Below are 27,135 nucleotides of genomic sequence, written 5' to 3'. Positions count from 1 at the left end.
ATTTCTCAACCTTTGTTATCATCGTCAGTATCCTAGGGAGGCTTTTCAGACAAATTTCCTTCAGTGTCCTCCCCCTGCAATGAAATTAATACAAGAGATAGACTGTACATCTATTTATGAACTCTTATCTATATCTGCATTTTATACATTAAAAAGTAACACATTTTCACTACCATCATCCCAGGAACCATTTTCTATCACCCTCATTTAGAATGCACAGTCTGACATCATTCACAAGCTGGGATGGGGAGAAAACGAGAGAAATCAAGGTGTTGCCTGTGTGAGACCAGACCCCCGTCCAGCCTAGGGTCCTCAGTTGGGGGTGTCTAACGGAAGGCTCAGAGGTCTAATGACCCCTTTTCTACAGATGTGGTCTGAGGTCCACCCCGCCCCAAAAGAGGCTCAAAATATTTTGAAGATTTTGCATATCAAAGCTGGAGTGGAAGTCTTAGCAGATACAGGGAAATCCGCCCCTTGTTAAGGGGATGGATGAGCCTGGCTATCTAAAGGCTTCTTGCACAGATGTCTCCCCAGGACTCAGTCTAGTTGGCACTCTTAACTAGGGAGTTCTGGTCTGAGAATATCTTCAGTGGCCATTCACCCACTCAGTAGAATCAATGCACATATTTTGTCTTCTGGCTGTGCCACACAGCTTACAGAATGGAAGCCGAGCCCATGGCAGTGAAAGCTCCAAACGCTAACCAGGGAATTCCCAGAACCAGTGCATAATTCTTTTTATCAATCTTCAGTTGGTAACCAATATATTTACATTAATTCCGCATTGGACTGAGCTAAACTGTCCAAAAACATTTCCAAGTAGCTCTAAAACCAATTTTTCAGGAATTTACCTAAAATAATGGCAGGTGCCAGACAGTCAAGGAGAAGACCTCATAAAATAAAGTGAAGAGCACCCTGCCCTGTAACGTTTGTGTGCTTTCCCTAAAAATGGACAAATATCAAGCTCCTAGGACTTTATGCAGGTTATATTCAAGAAAATTAAATATACAAATAAGGCAGTCTGTGAAGGAACACAAATTAACGGGAAATTTTGAATACATATGACATTGTAAGCAGGAGTTATGCTTTCTTTCTAGACCACGGCTCCAAAATTATAAAATAAAGACTTTTTAAAGTCAATCAGGACACAGAAGAACTGAAAAAATATCAGTGAACTGGATCTAATTGACATTTACAGAACAGTTCTCCCAATGATGAAAGAATGCATATTATTTTCAAGTATACATGGAACATTCACCAAGATAGAACATAACCAAGGTCATAAAACAACCCATATAAAAATTAAACAACTGAATTAATTCAAAGTACGTTCTCTGACCATAAGGAAATTAATGAGTAACAGAAAGATAACAGAAAAATCTTCAAACACTTGGAAATTAACACATTTCTAAATAATTCATGAGTCAAAGAGAAAGACTCAAGGGAAACTAGAAAATACTTTGAACCGAACTAAAATGAAGATACAACATATCAGAACATGTGAAGGCGACTAAAGCAGTGTTTGAGGGAAACTTATAGCATCAAATATTTACACTGGAAACGATGAAAGAATTCAATAATGTAAGCTTCTACTTTAAGAAACTAGGAAAAGAAGAAACTAAACATAAATAGCAGAAGGAAAGAATTTAGAAGATTAGCACGTAAGTAAAAAATTTTAAAATAGAAAACGATAGGAATTTCCTAGGGGGTCCGGTGGCTAAGACTCCGTTCTCCCAATGCAGGGAGGCTGGCTTTGATTCTTGGTCAGGGAACTAGATCCCACAGGCTGCAAGTAAAGATTCCACATGCTACAACAAACACTGAAGATCCTGTGTGCTGCAACTAAGACCAAGCTCAGCCAAATAAATAGATATTTTTTTAATTAAATAATAAAAACTACCAATGAAACAAAAAGCTGGTTCTTAGAAAGATCAATAAGTAAATCTCTAGCAAGACTGTCAAAGACATAAAATTATGAATAACAGGAAAAAGAAAAAGGGAATATCACTATAGGCTTCAAAGATATTGAAAGGATAATAGGGAATAATAGAAGTAACTTTATACATCCTATAAATTCAACAATTTATAAGAAATGCACCAATTCCTCAAAAAGCATTTACTACCAAAACATACCCAAGATGAAACAGATAATCTGAATAGCTTTAGGACTATTTTTAAAATGAATCTGTAGTTAAAAACCCTTCCAAAATAAGAAATCTTCAGGCCAGATGGTTTCCCTGGTGATTTCTACCAAATATTTAAGGAAGAAATAACACCAACTCTACACAATTTCTTCCAGAAAATATAACAAGGATACTTCCCAGCTCATTTTAAGGCCAACATTACCCTGATACCAAAACCAAAGACAGGATAAGAAAACTGTAAACAAATACTTTTCATAAAGAAAGATGCAAAAGTCCTTAACAAAATATTAGCAGACTGCATCCAACAACATTAAAAAGTATAACACACCATAACCAAGTGAGGTTTATCCCAGAATAGCCAGGCTGGTTCAAAATTCAAAAAGCAATCAATGTAATTTACCACATTAACAGCTGCAAGCAGCGATTAGAAAAGGGCCGGACAGTAACCATTTCAGTCTTTGCTGGCCTCAAAGTCTCTGTTGCAACTACTTAACTTTGTCACTGTAGAGTGACAGCAGACATGGGCAATGTGTAAACAAATGGGCATGAGCGTGTTTCAATAACACTTTGCAAAGGCAGGTAGCAGACCCTTCTATAGTAAAGACACTCAACAAACTAGGAACAGAAGGAAGCTGTCTCAGCATTAGGAAGGCCATTTACAAAAAGTCCATAGCTGACACCATACTCGACGGCAGAAGACTGAAGCTTTTTCCTCTAATATCAGGAACAAGGCAAGGACACCCTCTCCCACCGTCTCTATTCAACAGAGGATTGGAGGTTCTGGCCAGAGTAACTAGACAGGAAAAAGAAATAAAAGGCATCCAAACTGGAAAGGAAGAAGTAAAATTAGCTTTGCAAATGACATGTATAACAACTACTGAAGACGCCACAGAAAATTTAAAAACCTGTCAGAAGTAATGAAAGAATTCAGCAAAGCTGCAAGATAAAAAAATCAACAGAGCAAGGGAGGCAGGAGGGAGGTTCAGGAAGAAGGGGACATGTATATACTTATGGCTGATTCATGCTGATATACGGCAAAAATCAAAAAGCATTGTAAAACAATATACTCTATTTAAAAATAAATTTTAGGGGGAAGGGAGGAAAATATATAAATAAATAATTTTTTTAAAAAATCAACAGGAGAAAAACGGTTTTTGTTTACAATAGCATCAAAAAGAATACTTAATAATAAATCTAAACTATTATATTCAGTACCTTTCACTCAACAACCTATAATGGAAAAGCAGCTGAAAACATATACATACATACATACACATATATATACACACACACATATATACATATAACTGAATTACTTTGTTGTACACCTGAAACTAACACAATATTGTAAATCAACTAAACGTCAAAAAAAATTTTAGAAGAATAAACCTAACCAAAAGGGTGAGAACCTTATGCACTAAAAACTACAATACATTTCTGAAAGAAATTAAAGAAGATACAAATATATGGAAAGCTAACCCACATGTCTTTGGATTGAAAGACTTAATATTTTTTTAAGACTTAATATCTTAAAGAAGGTCATACCAGCCAAAGTGATCTACAGATTCAGTGTAAACCCTAGCAAAACCCCAGTGGCATTTTTTTTTTTTTTTGCAGAAATAGAAAATTCTAAAATTCATACAGAATCTCAAGGGACCCTGAAGAACCAAAATAATTTTTAAAAAGAACAAGGCTGACAGTTCTAATATCAAAACATATTACAAAGCTACAGTGATCATCTTAATGTGGTCCTGACATAAAGACAGACAAGTGTACCAATGAAATAGAATAGAGAGCCCATACAGCGTGTGGTTCTCTATGTGGTCACAGGATCTCTGAAAAAGGTGCCAAAAATACTCAGCAGGAAAAAAAGAGTCTCTTCAACAAGTGGTATTGGGAAAACTGGATATCCACATGCAAAAGAATGAAGTTGAGCCCTTATTTTACACTGTATGCAAAAATTAACTCAAAACAGATTAAATATTTAAATATAAGACCTAAAACTATAAAACACCAAAAGAAAATATAGTAGAAAAGTTTCATGACATTGGATTTGGCAATGATTTCTTGACTATGCCACCAAAAGCAAGGGCAACAAAAGCAAAAACAGACAAACGGGACGATATCCAACTTTAAAATTCTTGGGCATCAAAGGACACAATCAACAGTGTGGAAAGGTAACCAGCGGAAGAGGAGAAAAGCTCTGAGCCCACGCCCAGTCCCAAAGCCTTCCTCTACAGCCCCGAAGTCACGGCCATAAGATGAGCCCAGAGCTGCTGCTCCCAGAAGCAAGTCCATCATCACACAAAACTCCCAAGACACACTGCCTTTGTCCTCTTTATTCAACGAATGCTTACAGGTAATTTTACAACAAAGATCACCATAATTCTAGATAACAGAATGTATTTATTAAATAAAGTTGTAGGTTTAAAGTGGTTATAAATGATAATTCATTCTTTCTATGTCACAGAGGGAACAAGCAATATACCTCCCACTTCGTCTTGTTTACGGATGGAAAACAAAATGGTTGGCATGCAAAGAAAACTAACAACTAAACAGGAAAGGGATAAACACACAAATCGTCCAAGCCTTTGGTTGAACATTCTTTCCATGAGCTGCAAATACTGCAGCTTTACCTAATTTCATGGACAGCTGCTCACAGGCACGAACAATTTCCACCAGTTAACACCTGGAATTGTCTATCTTACCACACCTGAAGCAGCTTCCAAAAAGTAGTGGATGAAGACCACAGAATGGCTGCCTTAGTGGCCACTTGAGAAGATTAAAGTTAAGGCAAACTGGGTAATTTTTATTAGCTACATGCTACCTTCAGCCAAGAAGTATATGCTGCATGCCCCATAGTCTTTTTATAAAAATAGGCCAGGAACTTCCCTGGTGGTCCAGTGGTTAAGAATCTGCCTTGTGTAGTTTCCTTTGTTGTGCAGAAGCTTTTAATTTTAATTAGGTCCCATTTGTTTATTTTTGCTTTTATTTCCAGTATTCTGGGAGGTGGGTCATAGAGAATCCTGCTGTGATTTATGTCGAGGAGTGTTTTGCCTGTGTTCTGCTCTAGGAGTTTTATAGTTTCTGGTCTTATGTTTAGATCTTTAATCCATTTTGAGTTTATTTTTGTGTATGGTGTTAGAAAGTGTTCTAGTTTCATTCTTTCACAAGTGGTTGACCAGTTTTCCCAGCACCACTTGTTAAAGAGATTGTCTTTAATCCATTGTATAGTCTTGCCTCCTTTGTCAAAGATAAGGTGTCCATAGGTGCGTGGATTTATCTCTGGGCTTTCTATTTTGTTCCATTGATCTGTATTTCTGTCTTTGTGCCAGTACCATACTGTCTTGATGACTGTGGCTTTGTAGCAGAGCCTGAAGTCAGGCAGGTTGATTCCTCCAGTTCTATTCTTCTTTCTCAAATTGCTTTGGCTATTCGAGGTTTTTTGTATTTCCATACAAATTGTGAAATTGTTTGTTCTAGCTCCGTGAAAAATACTGTTGGTAGCTTGACAGGAATTGCATTGAATCTGTTAGATTGCTTTGGGTAGTATATTCATTTTCACTATGTTGATTCTTCCAACACATGAACATGGTATTTTTCTCCATCTATTAGGGTCTTCTTTGATTTCTTTCACCAGTGTTTTACAGTTTTCTATATATAGGTCTTTAATTTCTTTAGGTTGATATATTCCTATTTTATTCTTTTCATTGCAATGGTGAATGGGATTGTTTCCTTAATTTCTTTTTCTATTTTCTCATTATTAGTGTATAGGAATGCAAAGGATTTCTGAGTGTTGATTTTATATCCTGCAACTTTACTATATTCATTGCTTAGCTCTAGTAATTTTCTGGTGGAGTCTTTAGGGTTTTCTATGTAGAGGATCATGTCATCTGCAAACAGTGAGAGTTTTACTTCTTCTTTTCCAATTTGAATTCCTTTTATTTCTTTTTCTGCTTTGATTGCTGTGGCCAAAATTTCAAAAAATATGTTGAATAGTAGTGGTGAAGTGGGCACCCTTGTCTTGTTCCTGACTTTAAGGGAAATGCTTTCAATTTTTCACCATTGAGGATAAGTGGTGAAAAGACAGCCTTCAGAATGGGAGAAAATAATAGCAAATGAAGCAACTGCCAAACAACTAATCTCAAAAATATACAAGCAACTCCTGCAGCTCAATTCCAGAAAAATTAACGACCCAATCAAAAAATGGGCCAAAGAACTAAACAGACATTTCTCCAAAGAAGACATACAGATGGCTAACAAACACATGAAAAGATGCTCAACATCACTCATTATCAGAGAAACGCAAATCAAGACCACAATGAGGTACCATTTCACGCCAGTCAGAATGGCTGTAATCCAAAAGTCTACAAGCAATAAATGCTGGAGAGGAGGTGGAGAAAAGGTAACCCTCTTACACTGTTGGTGGGAATGCAAACTAGTACAGCCACTATGGAGAACAGTGTGGAGATTCCTTAAAAAACTGGAAATAGAACTGCCTTATGACCCAGCAATCCCACTGCTGGGCATACACACCGAGGAAACCAGAATTGAAAGAGACACGTGTACCCCAATGTTCATCGCAGCACTGTTTATAATAGCCAGGACATGGAAGCAACCTAGATGTCCATCAGCAGATGAATGGATAAGAAAGCTGTGGTACATATACACAATGGAGTATTATTCAGCCATTAAAAAGAATACATCTGAATCAGTTCTAATGAGGTGGATGAAACTGGAGCCTATTATACAGAGTGAAGTAAACCAGAAAGAAACACCAATACAGTATACTAACACATATATATGGAATGTAGAAAGACAGTAACAATAACCCTGTATGCGAGACAGCAAAAGAGACACAGATGTATAGAACAGTCTTTTGGACTCTGTGGGAGAGGGAGAGGGTGGGATGATTTGGGAGAATGGCACTGAAACATGTATAATATCATATATGAAATGAATCGCCAGTCCAGGTTCGATGCAGGATACAGGATGCTTGGGGCTGGTGCACTGGGACGACTCAGAGGGATGGTACGGGGAGCGAGGAGGGAGGGGAGTTCAGGGCGGGGAACACATGTATACCCACGGCGGATTCATGTTGATGTATGGCAAAACCAATACAATATTGTAAAGTAATTAACCTCCAATTAAAATAAATAAATTATATTTAAAAAAAAAAAGAATCTGCCTTGTAATGCTTGGGATGCAGATTGATCCCTGGTTCAGGAAACTAACATCCCACATGCCACAGAAAAACTAAGTCCACATAGGGCAACTACTGAGCTCACGCAGTCTAGAACCCATGCTCTACAACTGGAGATGCCTCCACGTGCTGCAACTAGAGAAAGCCTGACCACAGTAGGGAAGGCCCAGTGCAGCCCAAAAAAGTAAAAGCGGGCCAAACAAATTCTTGCTAACTTTTAACAAAGTTCCAACAATGATACAAAGTTATCTTTTCTCTCCATACATATATTTTTCCAGAACCACATGAGAATAAGTTGCCAAAATAATGCCCCTTGACCCCTAAATCCTTCAGTGTACAAATATTAAAATCAAACAATTAACATGGATACTGTACTGTTAGCTATAGACTGCACACAAATTTTCTGGCATAATAATGTCATTTACACACAAAAAAATCAGATCACAAGTTATATTTAGTTAGTACAAAATGTACACTTTGTAGTTTTCAAAAGGAATTTACAGCTTCAAACTAAAAAAGCAAAACTAAAGACGGAAATAAACAAAACAAAAAACACTAAGAATACCAATAACTGGTACATTGCTGGAAAGGAAAAGGAAGCCAGTTCTAGATAAGAAGAAATTCAATTTCATGACATAAGCAACTGCGATTTAGTCTCTTTCTAGTTAGGTTATGCTATGCTTATGTTCAAAAAGATGACTTCCCCCAGGCTTAAGCTTGATTCCATAAGTTTAGTTCTGTTTCTCTGACATAGAGATTTTCTAAAGCACTTTTATATCAATCCTATCTTGTGAGAAAAATGTGAGAAAAAAAAAAAGTAGAGTTTTGGCTTTCAATACTCTTTTCCTGAATTTCAGCTCACTCCAAGGGTATCACAGAAACTGATGTTTAACAAAAATTTCAGTTATAGGAAACTCCAAATTAATTAAATGACTAAAAGAGTGTTACAATGCACTTTGGGCCAAGGTATCAAGAGCAGACTTCTCACAAAAAGGAAAAAGGTGCAGATTAGCCAGGAGAATAAAAATGACCACAAGAATATTGCTAGTATAAAAAGTGACAAAACGCAGTACGATACAGATACAGATATAAAATACGGGTGCAATAATACCCTCTCAACAGCATTCACAGCACAAACTGGCTTTTGTCCTGCTCCATTTTTTAGGCTCAATCCATGAAATGAGTCAGCTGGAACACGTACACAGTAAAGCTCTGTAAAGTTCGCCCAAGTGAAGTTCGCCAAAGGGGTCGGGAGGCCCATTTTTAAGGCATTAGTAATAGGGTGGAACTCAGCTACATAAGAATCCCAAAAGCAAAATGCATTCAAAACATGCGATCCCACTTCACCCAAAGTCCACACTCTGATTTGGGAGTGTGGATTTGGGAGTCCTCCCTGGCAATTAAGACTCCGGCCAGAGCTTCCTAAGACTCACAGGGTCCAAGAGCCCCCTCAGCCTGTCCTGGGAGCCCGAGTAAAGACAGGACAGGACAGGCATGGAAAGACCTTCCAAAGGGCTGCAGGAGGCAAGGGGCGAGACGGTGAAAGCTCTGAACACACAGTCCGAAAAAGTGCCTGCTTCTGACCAGGAAAAACCCACCAAACATCAGCTACTCACAGAAAGAGATGCCACCCAATGCTGGGCTAGAAAATCACTAATGACAGCACAGGGGCCCTTCTCAGGGAAGGCCAGGGCTGGAGAGAGCGAACAGGAATAATGTTGAGCAATGACTGTCTTGCAGTGAAATGCCTGGCTGCTTTACCCTGAGGCAAAGCCCTCAGTGATCTCATCTATAAAATGAGTGGGGAGAAGGTCTCCAAGTTCCTTCCAGGGCGGTGAAAAGAAAGCAAGCTCCAGAGTCAGACCAATCCTGACTCCACAACTTACCAGCAAGGCAACTTAGGTCACTCTGTGCCTCAGTTTCTACACCTGCAAAATAGAGATCCCACCTGCAACAGTCAGGGTTAGATTTGGCTGTGAAGTGTGACTTAAAAGTGAGGCTTATTATGTCCATCATAGAAAATTCCAGAAGATAGTAGCCCAGGATTTGTGAGGTGATCAACTGAGGCTTCCCAGTGGCTCAGACAGTAAAGAATTTGCCTGCAACGCTGGAGACCTTGGTTCAATCCCTGGGTTGGGAAGATCCCCTGGAGAAGGGAATGGCAACCCACTCCAGTCTTCTTGCCTAGAGAATTCCATGGACAGAAGAGCCTGGCAGGCTACAGTCCATGGGGTCACACAGAGTCAGACACGACTGATCAACCAACACTTTCACTTTTCTGATCAACAAAGTCCTCAGAGGTGCCTTCTGTCTTTATGGCCTTCATTCCAGTTGCCTAAAGACTCAAGATGACTGCTGCAATTCCAGACATCATGTCTATATTCCAGTTTTGGCCACATGTCTTTATTTTAAGAAAGAGAAAAAAGGGGGAAAGGTACAAAGGAGGTTCCAGGAAACTATTATGTGACAACTCTGTTCCCTATAAGGGGGAATGTGCGGTGCAAAGATAGTTTTCTCAAGGATAAAGCACGTATACAGCTAAAAACTAGGGCTCTATGACTATAGAAGAAGGGAAGGCTGGATAGATCTGTAGCACCTCTGATCTCATGTTAAGGATTAAATTGTAAATCTAAAGCATCCAAGGGCCCCTGGGCCCACAGAGGTATCTCTTCTGGTTCTGAAAGCACTGACGTTTTATGACCTGTGCTGTCGGCGGCTTGAGAGACCTTCAGGAAGCAGGTTTTTCCAACACGGGCTGCTTTTACCATTTGGTCCCTGGCCAAGCCTACATACCACCTAAGTTCCAGCCATACCAAACCATCTCCCTCACTCCATACCTCCCAACCTTTGTACCCACAGAGCTTCTACCAGGGAAGCCCTCCCCAAGCCCCAGGCTGCACAATGAACCCCTCTCTTCAAGATCCTAGGTCTTCCCTCTCCTGCCACTTGTCTGCTATCCCCAGGTGGAGATGGGACTCTCCCCTGGAGCTTCTTCTCGGGTAGCATTACCACTGCCCACTCCACCCCATATCATAGAAGTGTTAGTCGCTCAGTCGTGTCCAATTCTTTGCAACCCCATGAACTGTAGCCCGCCAGGCTCCTCTGTCCATGAGATTCTCCAGGGAAGAATACTGGAGTGGGTAGCCATTCCTTTCCCGTGTGCCATGCCTTATTCTAAGCCCTTTACATGAAGTCTGGCAGCTGATCCCAACAACCCTATGACACACTCACTGTAACATCCCCATTTTACAGATGAAGAAACAAAGGCACAGAGAGGCTAAATAGCTGGTCCAAGGCCACACAGGTATTAACAGTCAACAGCAAGACTGGGGTGCAAGCCCAGGCTGCTGGACTGCAGAATCCTTACCCTTAGCTACCACACTCAGCTGCCCCGACTACCTGAGCAAGGGGTCTGCACATCATTTCAGACCAAGGATGGTCAAACCACAGCCCATAGGCTAAATCCAGCCCACCTCCTGTCTTTGTAAACAAAGTTTTATTGGAACACAGACACACCCACTTGTTTACAATGGAAGAGCGGAGGAGTTGCCATGGAGATTGTGGAGCCCACAAAGCCAGATATTAATTGTGTGACCCTTTATGGGAAAAGTCTGCCACCCGTTACAGGCTGCCAGCCCTGTAAGGCAGGACCTGTGCCGTTTTCTTTCGTCTCTCACATCTCACAGGGCATTTATTTATTTTCTTTAACTGAAGCGTGGTTAATGTACAACGCATGTTAATTTCTGTGTACAGTAAAGTGATTCAGTTAGACATACATATATTCTTCTGCATGGCCTTTTTATTATGGTTTGTTGCAGGATATTGCATCTAGTTCCCTGTGCTATCCAGTAGGGCCTTGCTGTTCATCCATCCTGCATATAAGAGTTTGCATCTGCTGATCCCAGACTCCCAATCGCTCCCCTCATCTCCCACTGGCAACCACAAGTCTGTTCTCCATGTCCGTGAACCTGTTTCCATTTTGTAAATTTGTTCATTTGTGTCATATTTCAGATGCCACATATAAGTGATACCCTACAGTATTTGTCTTTCCCTGTCTGACTTACCTCACTTAGTATGATCACCTCAAGGTCCATCCCTGCTCTTGCCAATGGCATTATTTCATTGTTTTATGGCAAAGATTCCATCATGCATATGTACCAAATCTTTATCCATTCAACTGCTGACAGACACTTAGCTTGTTTCCATGTCTTGGCTATTGTGAACAGTGCTGCTATGAACAGTGGGGTGCACGCATCTCTTTGAATTAGAGATTTCTCTGGCTATACCGCACGGCATTTGACATCTACACACAAGGCCCTCAACAAGTACGTGGGGTGTGAACCTTCCATCAGGCCTAACTACACACAGAGCAGTGTGTGTGTGTCACGCAGGACTTGGAAAGTCTCCCACTTCTGTCTAGATTCTAGTTAGCAACAAAGGGCCCAGGAAAACCTTCATGGTGGCATTCCCTGCACGGTTCACAGCCCACCACGGTTCTGATGGCGTGAACATCACAGGGATGTACCTATCGCCTAATCCACCTAACTCCTCTGGAACAAGGGACTCACACAGAGCACCGAGTCCCACTTGCACTTGGAAGAACCTGAATCCCATGGCGTCCTGGGCGGTTCCCAGTCCCTGCTCGTGGTTCACAGACCATGTGATCAGCACTGCCTAAACACTTGACACATCCTGGGAAAGAGTTACTAAAAACTGATGCTGGGGACTTCCCTGGTGGTTCAGTGGTTAAGAATCTGCCTGCCAACGCAGGGGACATAGGATTGACCCCTGATCTAAAAAGACTCCACCTGCCTCAGGGCCACTAAGCCTGTGCCCTGCGCTCTAGAGCCTGCAAGCCCAAGTGCCCCAAGTATCGAAGCCCACACGCCCTAGAGCCTGTGCTCTGCCAACAAGAGAAGCCACTACAAAGAGAAGCTCACGTACCACAACTAGACAGTGGCCCCCACTTACTGAAACCAGAGGAAACCTGTGCACAGCAACGAAGACCCAGGGCGGCCAAAAAAAAAAAAAAACTGATGTCGGGGCCTTTCAACTTGTTATATGTTCATCAAAAGACTTCTAGAAAGGGACCAAACCACACACAAACACATTCCCCTGGAAACAACCGCCCAGCGTGAAAAAGTTATTCGTGACTCAAATGCCTTCAAAGAACAGAATCGTGCACGTTTCATAATTGCAGTGTTGTTCTTGGTATCTTTGTAGAAGGCACAAATACAGCATTGGGTTGTGACCAAATCCCATCAAGTCTGGGTTATCAAACACCAAATTCTGGACGGCTTTCTTTCTAATTCTGTCTTGGCTGGCCCGAAGCTCATCAGAAGCCACCCAGAGGAAACAGGCAGAGAGCCTCCCACGTTTCCAGCACAACCATCTCAATCCTGCTTTCAGGACACAAAGACCCACATCTCTCCTCTCCTCCCAGGGTTCTCAAACTGTTGTCTGATGGGTCACAGCCTGCCAGGCCATGTGATGGACACCCAGCAGAGACCAGCATCCACTACACAAATAAAACCGTTTGTCACCTGGCCCAGCGCAGGGGGAAGAAGGTCTGAGAAACATCTGTATACTGGGTCTAAAGTGACCACCAATTCAGCCCCAGGAAGGTTCCTTGTACTTCTTTCCAGTCCATTCCCCTTCCCTTGCAATCTGTTTCTGATTTTTATCACCATGAATTCGTTTTGTCTCTTTGGGTTTCATGTATCAGTGGGTGGAACCATCAGAGCTTATCCTTTTCAGAGTCTGGTCTGCTTAACTCAGAAAGATCTGAGTCTGGTCCTCTTTGCTGCCGCATCAGTCATTCATACTGGATTTCTTTTGTTGTTGAGTCGTAGTGTATCTGTGAATATACCAGTTTGCTTATCCGTATACTCATAGGTGGGTGTTTGGGTGGTTTCCAGTTTTTGGCTGTTACAAACCAAGCTGCTGTTCATGTACAAGTCTGTGTGTGGATGTGAGCTTCATTTCTCTTGGGTCAGTACTGGGATTGGAATCGCAGTGGTTATATGCTATAAACAAGTATCAAAATTCAAATGGAACATCTAAGATTATCGTATTGTATGTTTCTTATGACTTGAAAAAGAAGTCTTTGGACTAATGAGTCATTCTGATAAAATGGAAAGCACAGATTATTACATGTATTCTTCCAAAACTGATTGCTCAATTAGTATTTAAAGAAACCCCAAAGAAACTCTGATTGGCCCGTTAAAGGAAATTAGGTTTGCTCATGAGCATTAGAAACAATTTTCCACACAATATTACCTACTTAATACTTGCCCAAGGGCTCTGTCCAGCCAGAGATGAATGAGCCCACCAATCTGGCCTAACAAGCCCACTTACACTCATGACAGCAACCTGCGCCCTCCCCTGAAAAGAGATGGCTGTTGCTATGGCAACCAGTGGAAGGTAGGCAAGGTGGACAGAGAAGGGAGCCAAAGAGCTTAAGAACCACTTTGGATTCACGACCGCGGGAACGCCACTCCCCACCCCCAAGATGTTCACATCCTAATTCCTGGAACCTATGACTGTCGATTTATACGGCAAAGTGTTCGGCACATACTAAGTCGCTTCAGTCGTGTCTGATTCTTTGCGACCCTACGGACCCTAGCCTGGAATCTCTGTCCATGGGATTCTCCAGGCAAGAACACTGGAGTGGGTTGCCATGCCCTCCTCCAGGGGATCTTCCTGACCCAGGGCTCAAACCCTTGTCTCTTGGGTCTCCTGCACTGGCAGGCAGGTTCTTTCCCACTAGCCACCTGGGAGGCCCTAGTGGCAGGCTGATTAACTCAAGGGTCTTGAGATGCAGGGATTCTCTAAGTGGACCCTAAACACACTCATAGCAGTCCTTCTAAAGGGAGGCAGAGGGAGATCAGACACACAGAGAGGAGAAGGAAACACGAAGACAGAGGCAGAAACTGGGGCGATGCAGTTGCGAGCCAAGGAATGCTGGCAGTCAGCAGGAGCTGGAAGAAGCAGGAAGAACCTGCCCTGAGAGCAGCCGGTGGGGGCACGGCCTTGCCGACACCCTGACTTCCATCCAGTGAAACTAACCTCAGGCTTCTGGCCTCCAGAACCATGAAACAATACATGTCTGTTGTTTTAAGTCACCAAGTTTGGGGTCATTTTTTATAAGAGCCATAGGAAAACTAACACAGACTGGAAGCCTTAAGGTCATATTGCTTCTGCCAGCGGCCCACATTCCCCCAATATCAACTCCAACGTCTGAGAAGTTAATTCACTATTATAAAATTAATGAAAGCTTTCATTAATTAATGAAAACAAAATGTCATAGGGACTTCCCTAGTGGTCCAATGGATAAGACTCCACGCTCCCAACACAGGGGGCCCAGGTTCAATCCCTGGCCAGGGAACTAGACCCTGCAAGCTGCCGCTGAAGAGTTCACGTGCAGCAACTAGAGAGTCTGCACGCCACTGCGAAGACAGAAGACCCCATGCGCTGCAACTGAGACCCAGCACCGCCAAATACACAGATAAAAGTAAATATTTTAAAACAGGAAAACGTCACAGACCATCTCGTGACCACGAGACAGGCAAAGATGTCCTAAACAGGGCTCAGAAAGAACCCACCGTAAAGGGAAAACATTAACAATGTGACTACATTAAAATTTAGAATCTGTGTTTATCAAGACACTAGTAAGAGATGAACTCGCAAACCACGGCATGAAAGCAGCTGCTTTCTCTGCATACAGAACACCTGTGCCCACGTGTGCAGAAACCTATCAGTGAACTCAGACCCAGAATACACAGGAAATTCCACAATTTAATAAGAAAAAAGCCGATATTAGAAAGCTAATAATTTCATTAGCCATCAGAAAGGGCAAATTAAAATCACAAGGAGATACCGCCACACACCCACCAGATTGGCTACAAAAGAAAACAGACAATGTCAAGTATGGACGAGTCTGTGGAGCACCTAGAACTCGCTCACATTCCTGGTGGCATACTAACAGACACAGCCACCATGCAAAACTCTCTGGATGCCTCTCATGAGTAGGACACCTGTAACACCTCCACACCTAGGTACCCACCCACAGACAGGTATGCGTGTATTTCCCAAAACTATTCATATGAGCCCAAAACTGGGAGGAACTCAAATGTCAATCTACAATACGTACAAATATATTTTTACATTCCAACAACAGAATACCAAACAGCAATGGAAATAAACAGACCACAACATGAATGGGGCTAAGAAGCCAGACATAAAAGATCACATCACGATATGAAATTTAAAAATAGGCCTAACTAATATATGGTATTGGGAGTCAGAATAGTGGCGCCTACAGGGGTCGGGAAGACAGTAAGGGATGGGATGAAGGGGCTGCTTTTTCTTGATCTGGTTGTGCATGAAAATTCACTGAACTATGTATTTTTATGAGTTGTGTATTTTTCTGAACGAATATATAAGACTTAAAATTTACCCTCAAAAATTCAGTTAATCAGAGATTATGTAGAAAGGTATGGGCAGCTTTCTTTTTCCTCGATAACATTTTCAAATGGTACAACGGATGCACGTTCATCTTAGGGGAAAAAAATAACCATTCAGGGTGTGTGTGCAAGTATGCACACGCACGTGCATGTGTGTGTGTTTTAGTCACTCAGTTGTGTTCGACTCTTTGAGACCCCATAGACTGTAGCCTGCCAGGCTCCTCTGCCCATGGAATTTTCCAGGCAAGAATACTGGAGTGGGCTGCCATACCTTCCTCCAGGGGATCTTTCTGAGCCAGAGATCAAACCTGGGTCTCCTGCATTGCAGGCAAATTATTTACCATCTGAGCCACCAGGGAAGCCCATTTGATATAAATATCAAATACATGTACACTTTAAAAAGGCAGGGGTGAGAGGACAGCCAATCCCACAGGAGGTGATTAACATATGGCATACATTACATATATTATATATAATGTATTATATACATATATGTTTATAGTACAAAACATATACAATATAATGTTGTCAGTCACCAGTTGTGTTGGACTCTGCAACCCCATGGACTGCAGCACGCCAGGCCTCCCTGTCCCTCACCATCTCCCAGAGTTGGCCCAAGTTCATGTCCATTACGTTAGTGATGCCATCCAGCCATCTCATCCTCCCATGCCCTCTTCCCCTTGTATATATTATAAAGGATAACATTCTATGCATATATTATTGTATATTTTATACATATATAGTTGTATATATTACATACAATACATATAAATAATATGCAGCTTTGTAATCTAAGCAATCATCTTTCATAATTATCGTCAATGAAGCCGTCTAATGTCCCTAAACAATGTGAGTGGGGAGTCAGAACAATCTGACAACCCAGACAGCAAGATGTGCAAATCCTTCGGAGCACGAGGAGACAAGAACATTAAACCAGAACAGTGATTTTCAACCCTGGTATCACCACCAATTGTCTCTAAAACTATTGGAATTCTCAAAAAGCATTCATTTTCATGCAGTATTACTTTTGAAGTTAATATATGCCTCTACTGACTTTGCTAAACGGGCCAAGTGGCCCCCAAACCCTGGGAAATTATGCCAGGAGCTAAACACTGTCTTCTCAAAGTATGTTAATACAGATCAAGTGAAAAGCGAGCCCTGGATATCTGGTTCCTAAAGGTCCATCTTGGGTGGGTTGTGGTGGGTCTGAGGTCAGGATGGGCATGTCTGCTGATCCAGAAGACATGTTGCAGAGAACAGAGCAAATGATAAACACACTAACTCAAGGACAAATCTATAAGCAGGTAGAGAGTTAAGAATTACAGTAATAGTGGTAAACGCTGGCCAAAATAGAACTAAATCCTGGCTTGTCTTTTCTGTCATTCATTTACTTGCTAACTCATTTGGTAATACTTACTGAACCTTTATTATATGCCACGTCCTAGACTCTAGGGATACAGCAGAGAACAAGACAAGCAAAATTACTCTCTGTCCTCAGCGAGCTAATACCTAGTGCAGAAAGACGAGAGAGTAAACTACAGAGCGTGTCAGCTGGTGGTAAGGGTTAAGGAGGAGAAAAGCATGACAGGGAGATGGGGTTTAGGGGCTGGAGGAGGAAGGAAGTCACTTCCAACAGAAACGTAAATGCCTGGTTCCAAGTTTTAAATAACCTCTTGCCCCTCAAAGAACCCATCATCTTCTCTGCAAAGAATTCTGTGATAATTACGCTAATGGAACCCCAGAGTCATCACAGCATGCAAAAAAGAGACCAAGAGTTTTATGGGCTGGAAAAGGTCCGCTAAAGTAGGGGCAAATTGAAGATCCAAGAATAGCTCCTCCTTGCTGAGATCCTGAACTATTCTCAGCCCCTTATACATCAGGGTCTTCATTTAATCCCCACACTGAACTGAGGGAAAGAGCAGAGGTTACACTGTCTTCAACATTTAAGCAAGCAGGAAAGCGGAAGTCCAGGGCAATTAGGGAGCTGGTCCAAGGCAAGAGGTGTGCTCCGTACTGAGGCCAGGACTTGACCCAGAGTCCGCACTGCTCTAACTGTCCAAATGCGTGTCCACTGGCCTGAGGTTTTCGTATGCCAGTACTCGTCCTCTTCGTCCTATTCAAGATTTGCCTTTCGGTGTTTTCCTGAGTTCCCACAACCTCACCAATCACCCGAGAAAGAATTAGAGGCTGGCTCCACATTTGCAGTCTTTTTTCCTCCAAATATCAAAAACTGAATGGTGATGAAAACCCTCAAATATTTAAATATCACTTCCCAGATCCGATAAGAAATTATTTCCCCTAAAACACTAGATTTTAAAACCAACCCCAAAGCAGTTCCGTTTTGGCCAAAGACTAAACTCAGCCTTAGGGCAAATGAGAGTTCATACTGTCAAGTCCATGCTAGATCTGCCCCTCGCAAACTGAGCACGCGCAAACAGAACTCTTGGTTGTCTGCCATCCGACCCACAGGCAGGTGCGTCCCCTGTGACCCTGGGATCCATAAAGGATGCTTCAACCTCCCAGCCTACACACTGAAGAGTTATCCTTCTTGCAATGGAAGAGAACATTAAATATATATATATATACATATCTAAAACAAGGTAAGGAACAGCGGCTGTGCTTTGCTGGAGCAGCCGTGAAGAGATACCCCACGTCCAAGAGAAACCCAAGTAAGATGGTAAGTGTTGCAAGAGGGCATTGGAGGGCAGACACACTGAAACCATACTCACAGAAAACTAGTCAATCTAATCACACTAGGACCACAGACTTGTCTAACTCAATGAAACCAAGCCATGCCTACGGGGCAACCCAAGATGGGCAGGTCATGGTGGAGAGGCCTGACAGAATGTGGTCCATTGGAGAAGGGAATGGCAAGCCACTTCAGTATTCTTGCCTTGAGAACCCCATGAACAGTATGAAAAGGCAAAACGATAGGATACCAAAAGAGGTACTCCCCAGGTCAGTAGGTGCCCAATATGCTACTGGAGATCAGTGGAGAAATAACTCCAGAAAGAATGAAGGGATGGAGCCAAAGCAAAAACAATACCCAGTTGTGGATGTGACTGGTGATAGAAGCAAGATCCGATGCTGTAAAGAGCAATATTGCATAGGAACCTGGAATGTCAGGTCCATGAATCAAGGCAAATTGGAAGTGGTCAGACATGAGATGGCAAGAGTGAATGTCAACATTCTAGGAATCAGCAAACTAAAATGGACTGGAATGGGTGAATTTAAATCAGATGACCATTACGTCTACTACTGCGGGCAGGAATCCCTCAGAAGAAATGGAGTAGCCATCATGGTCAACAAAAGAGTCCGAAATGCAGTACTTGGATGCAATCTCAAAAACGACAGAATGATCTCTGTTCGTTTCCAAGGCAAACCATTCAATATCACAGTAATCCAAGTCTATGCCCCAACCACTAACGCTGAAGAAACTGAAGTTGACGGTTTTATGAAGAGCTACAAGATCTTTTAGAACTAACACCCAAAAAAGGTGTCCTTTTCATTGTAGGGGACTGGAATGCAAAAGTAGGGAGTCAAGAAGCAACTGGAGTAACAGGCAAATTTGGCCTTGGAATGCGGAATGAAGCAGGGCAAAGACTAATAGAGTTTTGCCAAGACAATGCACTGGTCATAGCAAACATCCTCTTCCAACAAAACAAAAGAAGACTCTACACATGGACATCACCAGATGGTCAACACCGAAATCAGATTGATTATATTCTTTGCAGCCAAAGATGGAGAAGCTCTATACAGTCAACAAAAACAAGACCAGGATCTGACTGTGGATCAGATCATGAACTCCTTATTACCAAATTCAGACTTAAATTGAAGAAAGTAGGGAAAACCGCTAGACCATTCAGGTATGACCTAAATCAAATCCCTTATGATTATACAGTGGAAGTGAGAAATGGGTTTAAGGGCCTAGATCTGATAGATAGAGTGCCTGATGAACTATGGAATGAGGTTCGTGACATTGTACAGGAGACAGGGATCGAGACCATCCCCATGGAAAAGAAATGCAAAAAAGCAAAATGGCTGTCTGGGGAGGCCTTACAAATAGCTGTGAAAAGAAGAGAGGTGAAAAGCAAAGGAGAAAAAGAAAGATGTAAGCATCTGAATGCAGAGTTCCAGAGAATAGCAAGAAGAGATAAGAAAGCCTTCTTCAGCGATCAATGCAAAGAAATGGAGGAAAAGAACAGAATGGGAAAGACTAGAGATCTCTTCAAGAAAATTAGAGATACCAAGGGAACATTTCATGCAAAGATGGGCTTGATAAAGGACAGAAATGGTATGGACCTAACAGAAGCAGAAGATATTAAGAAGAGGTGGCAAGAATACACAGAAGAACTGTACAAAAAAGATCTTCACGACCCAGAAAATCATGATGATGTGATCACTAATCTAGAGCCAGACATCCTGCAATGTGAAGTCAAGTGGGCCTTAGAAAGCATCACTACGAACAAAGCTAGTGGAGGTGATGGAATTCCAGTGGAGCTCTTTCAAATCCTGAAAGATGATGCTGTGAAAGTGCTGCACTCAATATGCCAGCAAATCTGGAAAACTCAGCAGTGGCCACAGGACTGGAAAAGGTCAGCTTTCATTCCAATCCCTAAGAAAGGCAATGCCAAAGAATGCTCAAACCACCACACAATTGCACTCATCTCACATGCTAGTAAAGTAATGCTCAAAATTCTCCAAGCCAGGCTTCAGCAATACGTGAACCATGAACTTCCTGATGTTCAACCTGGTTTTAGAAAAGGCATAGGAACCAGAGATCAAATTGCCAACATCCGCTGGATCATGGAAAAAGCAAGAGAGTTCCAGAAAAACATCTATTTCTGCTTTCTTGACTATGCCAAAGCCTTTGACTGTGTGGATCACAATAAACTGTGGAAAATTCTGAAAGAGATGGGAATACCAGACCACCTGACCTGCCTCTTGAGAAATCTGTATGCAGGTCAGGAAGCAACAATTAGAACTGGACATGGAACAACTGACTGGTTCCAAATAGGAAAAGGAGTACGCCAAGGCTGTATATTGTCACCCTGCTTATTTAACTTATATGCAGAGTACATCATGAGAAACGCTGGACTGGAAGAAGCACAAGCTGGAATCAAGATTGCTGGGAGAAATATCAATAACCTCAGATATGCAGATGACACCACCCTTGTGGCAGAAAGTGAAGAGGAGCTAAAAAGCCTCTTGATGAAAGTGAAAGAGAAGAGTGAAAAAGTTGGCTGGAAGCTCAACATTCAGAAAACGAAGATCATGGCATCTGGTCCCATCACTTCATGGAAAATAGATGGGGAAACAGTAGAAACAGTGTCAGACTTTATTCTGGGGGGCTCCAAATCACTGCAGATGGTGACTACTGCAGCCATGAAATTAAAAGACGCTTACTCCTTGGAAGAAAAGCTATGACCAACCTAGATAGCATATTCAAAAGCAGAGACATTACTTTGCCGACTAAGGTCCGTCTAGTCAAGGCTATGGTTTTTCCTATGGTCATGTATGGATGTGAGAGTTGGACTGTGAAGAAAGCTGAGAGCTGAAGAATCGATGCTTTTGAACTGTGGTGTTGGAGAAGACTCTTGAGGGTCCCTTGGACTGCAAGGAGATCCAACCAGTCCATTCTGAAGGAGATCAGCCCTGGGATTTCTTTGGAAGTAATGATGCTGAAGCTGAAGCTCCAGTACTTTGACCACCTCATGCAAAGAGTTGACTCATTGGAAAAGACTCTGATGCTGGGAGGGATTGGGGGCAGGAGGAGAAGGGGACGACCGAGGATGAGATGGCTGGATGGCATCATGGACTCGATGGACGTGAGTCTGAGTGAACTCCGGGAGATGGTGATGGACAGAGAGGCCTGGCGTGCTGCGATTCATGGGGTCGCAAAGAGTCAGACACGACTGAGCAACTGAACTGAAAACTGAATCACTTTTCTGTACAGCTGAAACACAACATTGTAAATCAACTATATTTCAATTTTTAAAAAGTTTAAGCTATCCTTGGCCCCTCTTGCTCGCTCACCTCAGCATCCAACCCATCAGCAATGTCCCTCTTTCCCACTCCAAGTGAAAGTGAAGTTGCTCAGTTGTGTCCGACCCTTTGCGACCCCGTGGACGGTAGCCTACCAGGCTCCTCCGTCCATGGGATTCTCCAGGCAAGAGTACTGGAGTGGGTTGCCATTTCCTTCTCCAGGGGATCTTTCCTACCCAGGGATTGAACCCAGGTCTCCCACATCGCGGGCAGACGCTTTAACCTCTGAGCCACCAGGGAAGCCCTCTCCCCACTCCAGATCTGTCCCTTTCGCCATTTCCCTTGTCCCCAGCGTCCAAGCCCCCAGCATTTCTCGCCTGGACTGCCACGCTGCGCTCCTCTCTGCTTCCTAATCTGCTCCTGAAAACTCTCATCTCCACACAGGAGCCAGAGTAAGCTCTTGAAAGTCGCAGACCGGGTCACCTCCCTGCCTAAAATCCTTCTGTGAAACTGTAACAGTCTTCAGTCCTTCCCCCGCCTACAAGGCCACGTGTGATACGGCATCTGCCTGACTCTCCCCAGTCTCTGGGGTTTACTCTCCCCCTGGTACACTCACTCCATATGAAACTCAAAAAGCAGGTGAAAAGATCGTGCGCTAGATTAAAATGTGAATATCCGCAAAGACACTAGATTCACACAAACTTCCACAAATACATGTCTTTATTTCACCATCTTTTTTGTATATTGATATATATATATGATCTATATATCATATATATGTGAGAAGCAAATGGCAACCCACCCCAGTATTCTTGCCTGGGAAATCCCATGGACAGAGGAGCCTGGCGGGCACAGGAGCTCATGGGATCACAAAGAGTTGGACATGACTAAGTGACTAACACTTTCACACTTCCACACTTTCATAAATGTATATTTACCATGCCCTGTTGCTTGTGGGATCCTAATTTCCCAAATTGGAACCGAACCCAGGCCCGCAGCAATGGAAGCATGGACTCCAAACCACTGGACCACCAACGAATTCCCTAAATAAATGTTTAATCTGTGAGCACCTACCTCCTTCTGAAACTGTGTTTATTTGTTAGAGGTATTTACATTTAATGGGGCTTCCCAGGTGGTGCTCATGGAAAGGAACCCACCTGCCAATGCAGAAGGTGTGAGACAAGGATTTGATCTCTGAGTCAGGAAGATCCCCTGGAGGAAGGCATGGCAACCCACTCCAGTATTCCTGCTTGGGAAATCCCATGGACAGAGGAGCCTGGTGGGGCTACAGTCCATGGGTTGCACAGAATCAGAGATGACTGAAGCAAGTTAGAATGCAAGCACTTTTTCATGATATCCTACAAATCTCTACCATGCTATAATGTCTGAAATATTTCCTTTAAAAAACTATACTAAATGGATTATAGAAACTCCTTAAGGGGGATTCCCCACCCCACTCTGATTACGTGGCACCCTCTCAGCCAATGAGAGCACCAAGTGTCCTGGACGTGCTCTCCTAGGTGAGTCCCACACATGTAGCTTTCCCTCCTGCCATCCCTCTTTATGTCACCGATCTTGTATTCTGGCCACAATGCCTTCCTCGGGACATGAAAATCAGGATAAGAGCACTACAAATAAATTAAGGCAGAATATGATACTGAATGTTAAAATATAAGCTTCACAACAACTTGGGGATGTGCAAGCAGACACCAGGGTGAAAACTATTAGTGGGTGGCTGGTGTGTTACCAACAGACAGCAGCCTCACCAAGGACTTCGTGGCTGGAGATCCATCATTAGCTGCAGACAATTTGAAGAAAAAAAAAACCCCGCAAAGGAACATGCCATGAGGCCCCCAAATGCAGGGAGCTTGACTCAGCCCAACTACTCACACCAAGGTGTTCCCCTGGCAGGTGGGGGGTGAGGTTTCCTTCCACTTTTGCATCCTGTGACCCCCTCCACTACATGATGAAAAGATGCCTATGTGTCTTGCACACAGCAGGAGCTCCAAAGTAGCTGACCCAGTGCCTGGCACACAGTAGGGCCTCCATAAAATAGTGCCTGAATAAATAAATGGATGAGGGAATATTTTTCAAAGTTTCCATCTTTGTTCTCTTCCCTGTTCCTTTTCACTGGTCCAGATCCTCCTTTCTAAAACCCCTTGAGGAGGGAGAAGCATGCGGGCACAGCCATCACAGATGTTCTCCGGATCACTGATGCACCCTCGGCCACAGCGGGAAACAAACCCCAATGAGACACTGACCACTAGGGAGAGACAATGCTTTTGAAGGCAATGGTAGGCTTTGAGACAAACGCGTCTACTGTGGTAAGAACAAACAGTGGCAGCCAGCTATAACCCTCAGTAAACAAATTCAATACAGATGAGACTTCCGCAGTATACACAGTACATTTCACCTGTGTAGCCTGCAATCAAGTATATGTTGTTGTTGCTGTTATTAGTATTATTACTGTTATAAATTTTGCTTCTTCTCAATCTGGCCTTCAACCTAAATACTGCAGAGGATTTAATTACACAAAAGCACGAGTTACACCAATTTCCCCTAAATCCACTCCAAAGAACAAATCCTTTAATATATACTGCAGGTAAAATGCCATCCCCAAGTGAAATAACTAATCCAGGGTAAAAGCTCTGTTGGCTTCATAAATTACTTCAGGGGAAAAAAAAAAAAAGAATTAAAGGTGATTGTCCAACACACAAACCAAATGCTACACAAGCAAGGCACAGCCAGGTGCCATTAACAAGGCAATTACCAGGACCTGAAATCAGATTCAGTCCTCTCATCTGCCTCCTCTCTGGCACTCTACCTATTTCCTTTTCAGCTTTCAAGAACTGACACTGGGGCTATTTGGGGGAATTAAAGGATCCCAAAGTTAAGGTGCAGCTTCCACTAACACAGTAGTAGATCTCCAAGGAAACTCTGGGGAAAGTTCTCTGCCTACAATATCAACTCAGTTTCCTTACTTAGGAAGTCACCCTTCTCCACCTGCAACGCAGAGACCCTGGTACAATCCCTGGGTCGGGAAGATCCTCTGGAGAAGGAAATGGCTACCCACTCCAGTATTCTTGTCTGAATTAGTTCATGGAAAGAGAACCCTGGCGGGCTACAGTCCATGCGGTAGCAAAGAGTCCAGACAAAACTGATCCACTAACACTTTCCCCTAGTAGAGCTTCATGTAAATAACTGCCTGCAGTTTCAGCTGGAGACATTCTGCGGCTTTTTTTTTTTTGGTGGTGATTTTCTTTTTCTTTTTTTTATTTTACTTCATTTTCCTTTACAATACTGTATTGTTGATGTTGTTGCCATACATCAACATGAATCTGCCACGGGTGTACACGTGTTCCCAAGCACCCTTAAGAACCACAAGACCTCATATTCAAGGGCTATTAAGGACCTGACACAGATCTCATCAACAAACTCTCCACTCTCCTTGCGTGGATATTGGTATTTTTGACTTGTTTTTGAAAACCTATACACACACACCTACGCATAAACGCAGAGCCCCATCTGCTCCTCTCAAGCGTTCCTTACTGCCTAGGTCCACACACACAAGGGCGATCCCTTGCCCTAACACCCCTCCTTCCACGTGTCCCAAGTGGGAGAGCAGAGTGAGCAGGGAACTTCAGGAGACACCTTAAGCGAGAAAACAACTTAAACAGCGAACTGCCCATTTTGAAAGGGGAGAGAGTGTCAAAGAAAAAACAACATGAACTTTCCGTCGCAGAGACCGGAGTCTCTCGGCCACCAACAGGGCGGGGGGCTAGCGCGCGCCCCGGAAACTGCCGAGGATAACTGGCTGATTCCTGGGGGTGGTGGCGTCTTTAAACAACAAAGTTTTAAATGAACTAGGATCCAGACAGAATTGGCGTGATGGGGCCAGCTCTTACGTACAGGCATCGCGCACGCCCCTCTGCCCCCCACTCTCAGTCCTTCTCCAACGGTGCCGGAAGCCGCTAGCCGGCAGGGCCCGGGGACCAGCGCGCTCGCCGGTCGCTCCAGTCCCTGCATGTGCCAAGGCTCTCCTTCCTTCCCCGCCACTGCGATGCGGGCCCGGGGTGGGGTCGCGGCGCACCTAGGGGAGCGGGGACGCAGCGTGGGCCCGGGTGCCGAGGCCGCCCCAGCTTGCCGGCGGCCCGATCGCGCGCACACACTCACACTCACACCGAGCAGCGCGCAGGGAGGGGCGGGCGGCGGGCGCGTTACCTGTTCTGCCAGCCCTGGAGGAGGTTGGTGTATTTGCTGAGCACGCCCTCGAGCGCCGGCTCCCTCCGCCGGCCGCTGCCCCCGCACGGGCTAGCGGCTACCGAGCCCGGGCTGCTGCGGCTGCCCCCGCCTCCGAGCCCGGCGGCCGCCGACCTGCCGGAGACCCCCCGGCCCGCCAGGGAGCAGGAGGGCGAGGAGCCCGCCGAGGTGGCGCGGCTGCTGCTGCGGCTGCTGCTGTTGCTGCCCCCGCCGCTTTCCGCGCCCGGGGCTGCCCTCTCCATGGTCCGTGCGCGCCCGGGACGCGGGGGCCCGCCGCGGTGGCGGCCCCGGCGCTGGGGCTCCTGGCGCGGCGGCGGCTACAGCTCCGGGAGCCCGGGCCGCGCGTGGCTGCTCCAAATCCCCGGGAAACGCCTGACTCATACAGGAGGAAGAGGAGGAGGAGGCGACGAGCGCTGGGAAGGAAGCCAAAGGGGCTGGATGCAGCTGCGGCCGCCCCTCCCCCGTCGCGGCCCCGGCCCCTCCCTCCGCACTAGTTTCCCTGGCAAGTTCGGAGCGGGTGGCCGCTTCGGCCAGCCCTCCTCCAGGTCTTCCTGATCTGCTTGCCAGTCCGCGGGGCCGCTCAGGCCCGGGGCTCGGGGCGCTCTCGGGGCCGATCCGCAGGGTGGGCACGCCCGGAATCCACACCCTGCCGCCCCCTCTCGATGGGAAGGTGCGAAAGGGAATCTCCGCGCGTCACTCCCCACCCCCGCACCCACCTCGGGACCTGGCGGGAGGAGCGGCCCCACCCACTGGGTCCACCCGGATATGGACCCGCCCGGCCTAACACCGGTCACACGCAACTCCTCTATGTCTTCCGCACCGAGCCTGGGCCGGACACACGTACACGGTCACCTGGACATCGACCTCGCTGGCCGAGCCGAGGAACAGGGCTAGGAGGTCCTCCGGGCTCTCCTGCGTGTCTGGGAGGGGAGGGGAGAAGAAGGCAGGTAAACTCGCCCGGGGCGTTTTCACCCACTGGAGTTATGAGAAACGCACAGTGGACACCCGGGCTAGGATTTGAGTGGGGCAAGAGTGCTCGGATTCCTGCAAGCGCCTCCTTCAGTTGAGCGTCCTGGACGCA

General features: G+C 44.4%; 1 protein-coding gene across 1 annotated transcript in view; it reads right to left on the bottom strand.

The window, feature by feature from the left end:
• Nucleotides 1-26,296, bottom strand: part of OSBPL10 (oxysterol binding protein like 10) — a 322,138-nt gene extending 295,842 nt beyond the window's left edge. Inside the window, exon 1 of the mRNA XM_052637028.1 lies at nucleotides 26,016-26,296. Coding sequence (XP_052492988.1) covers nucleotides 26,016-26,296 — 281 coding nt within the window. The remainder of the gene's footprint in view (nucleotides 1-26,015) is intronic.
• Nucleotides 26,297-27,135: the final 839 nt, after the last annotated feature.

Source organism: Budorcas taxicolor, chromosome 1, assembly GCF_023091745.1.
Source record: "Budorcas taxicolor isolate Tak-1 chromosome 1, Takin1.1, whole genome shotgun sequence".
NCBI lineage: Eukaryota > Metazoa > Chordata > Mammalia > Artiodactyla > Bovidae > Budorcas > Budorcas taxicolor.
Note: the sequence above shows the minus strand (reverse complement) of the source record. Positions and strands in the feature narration are given on the sequence as shown.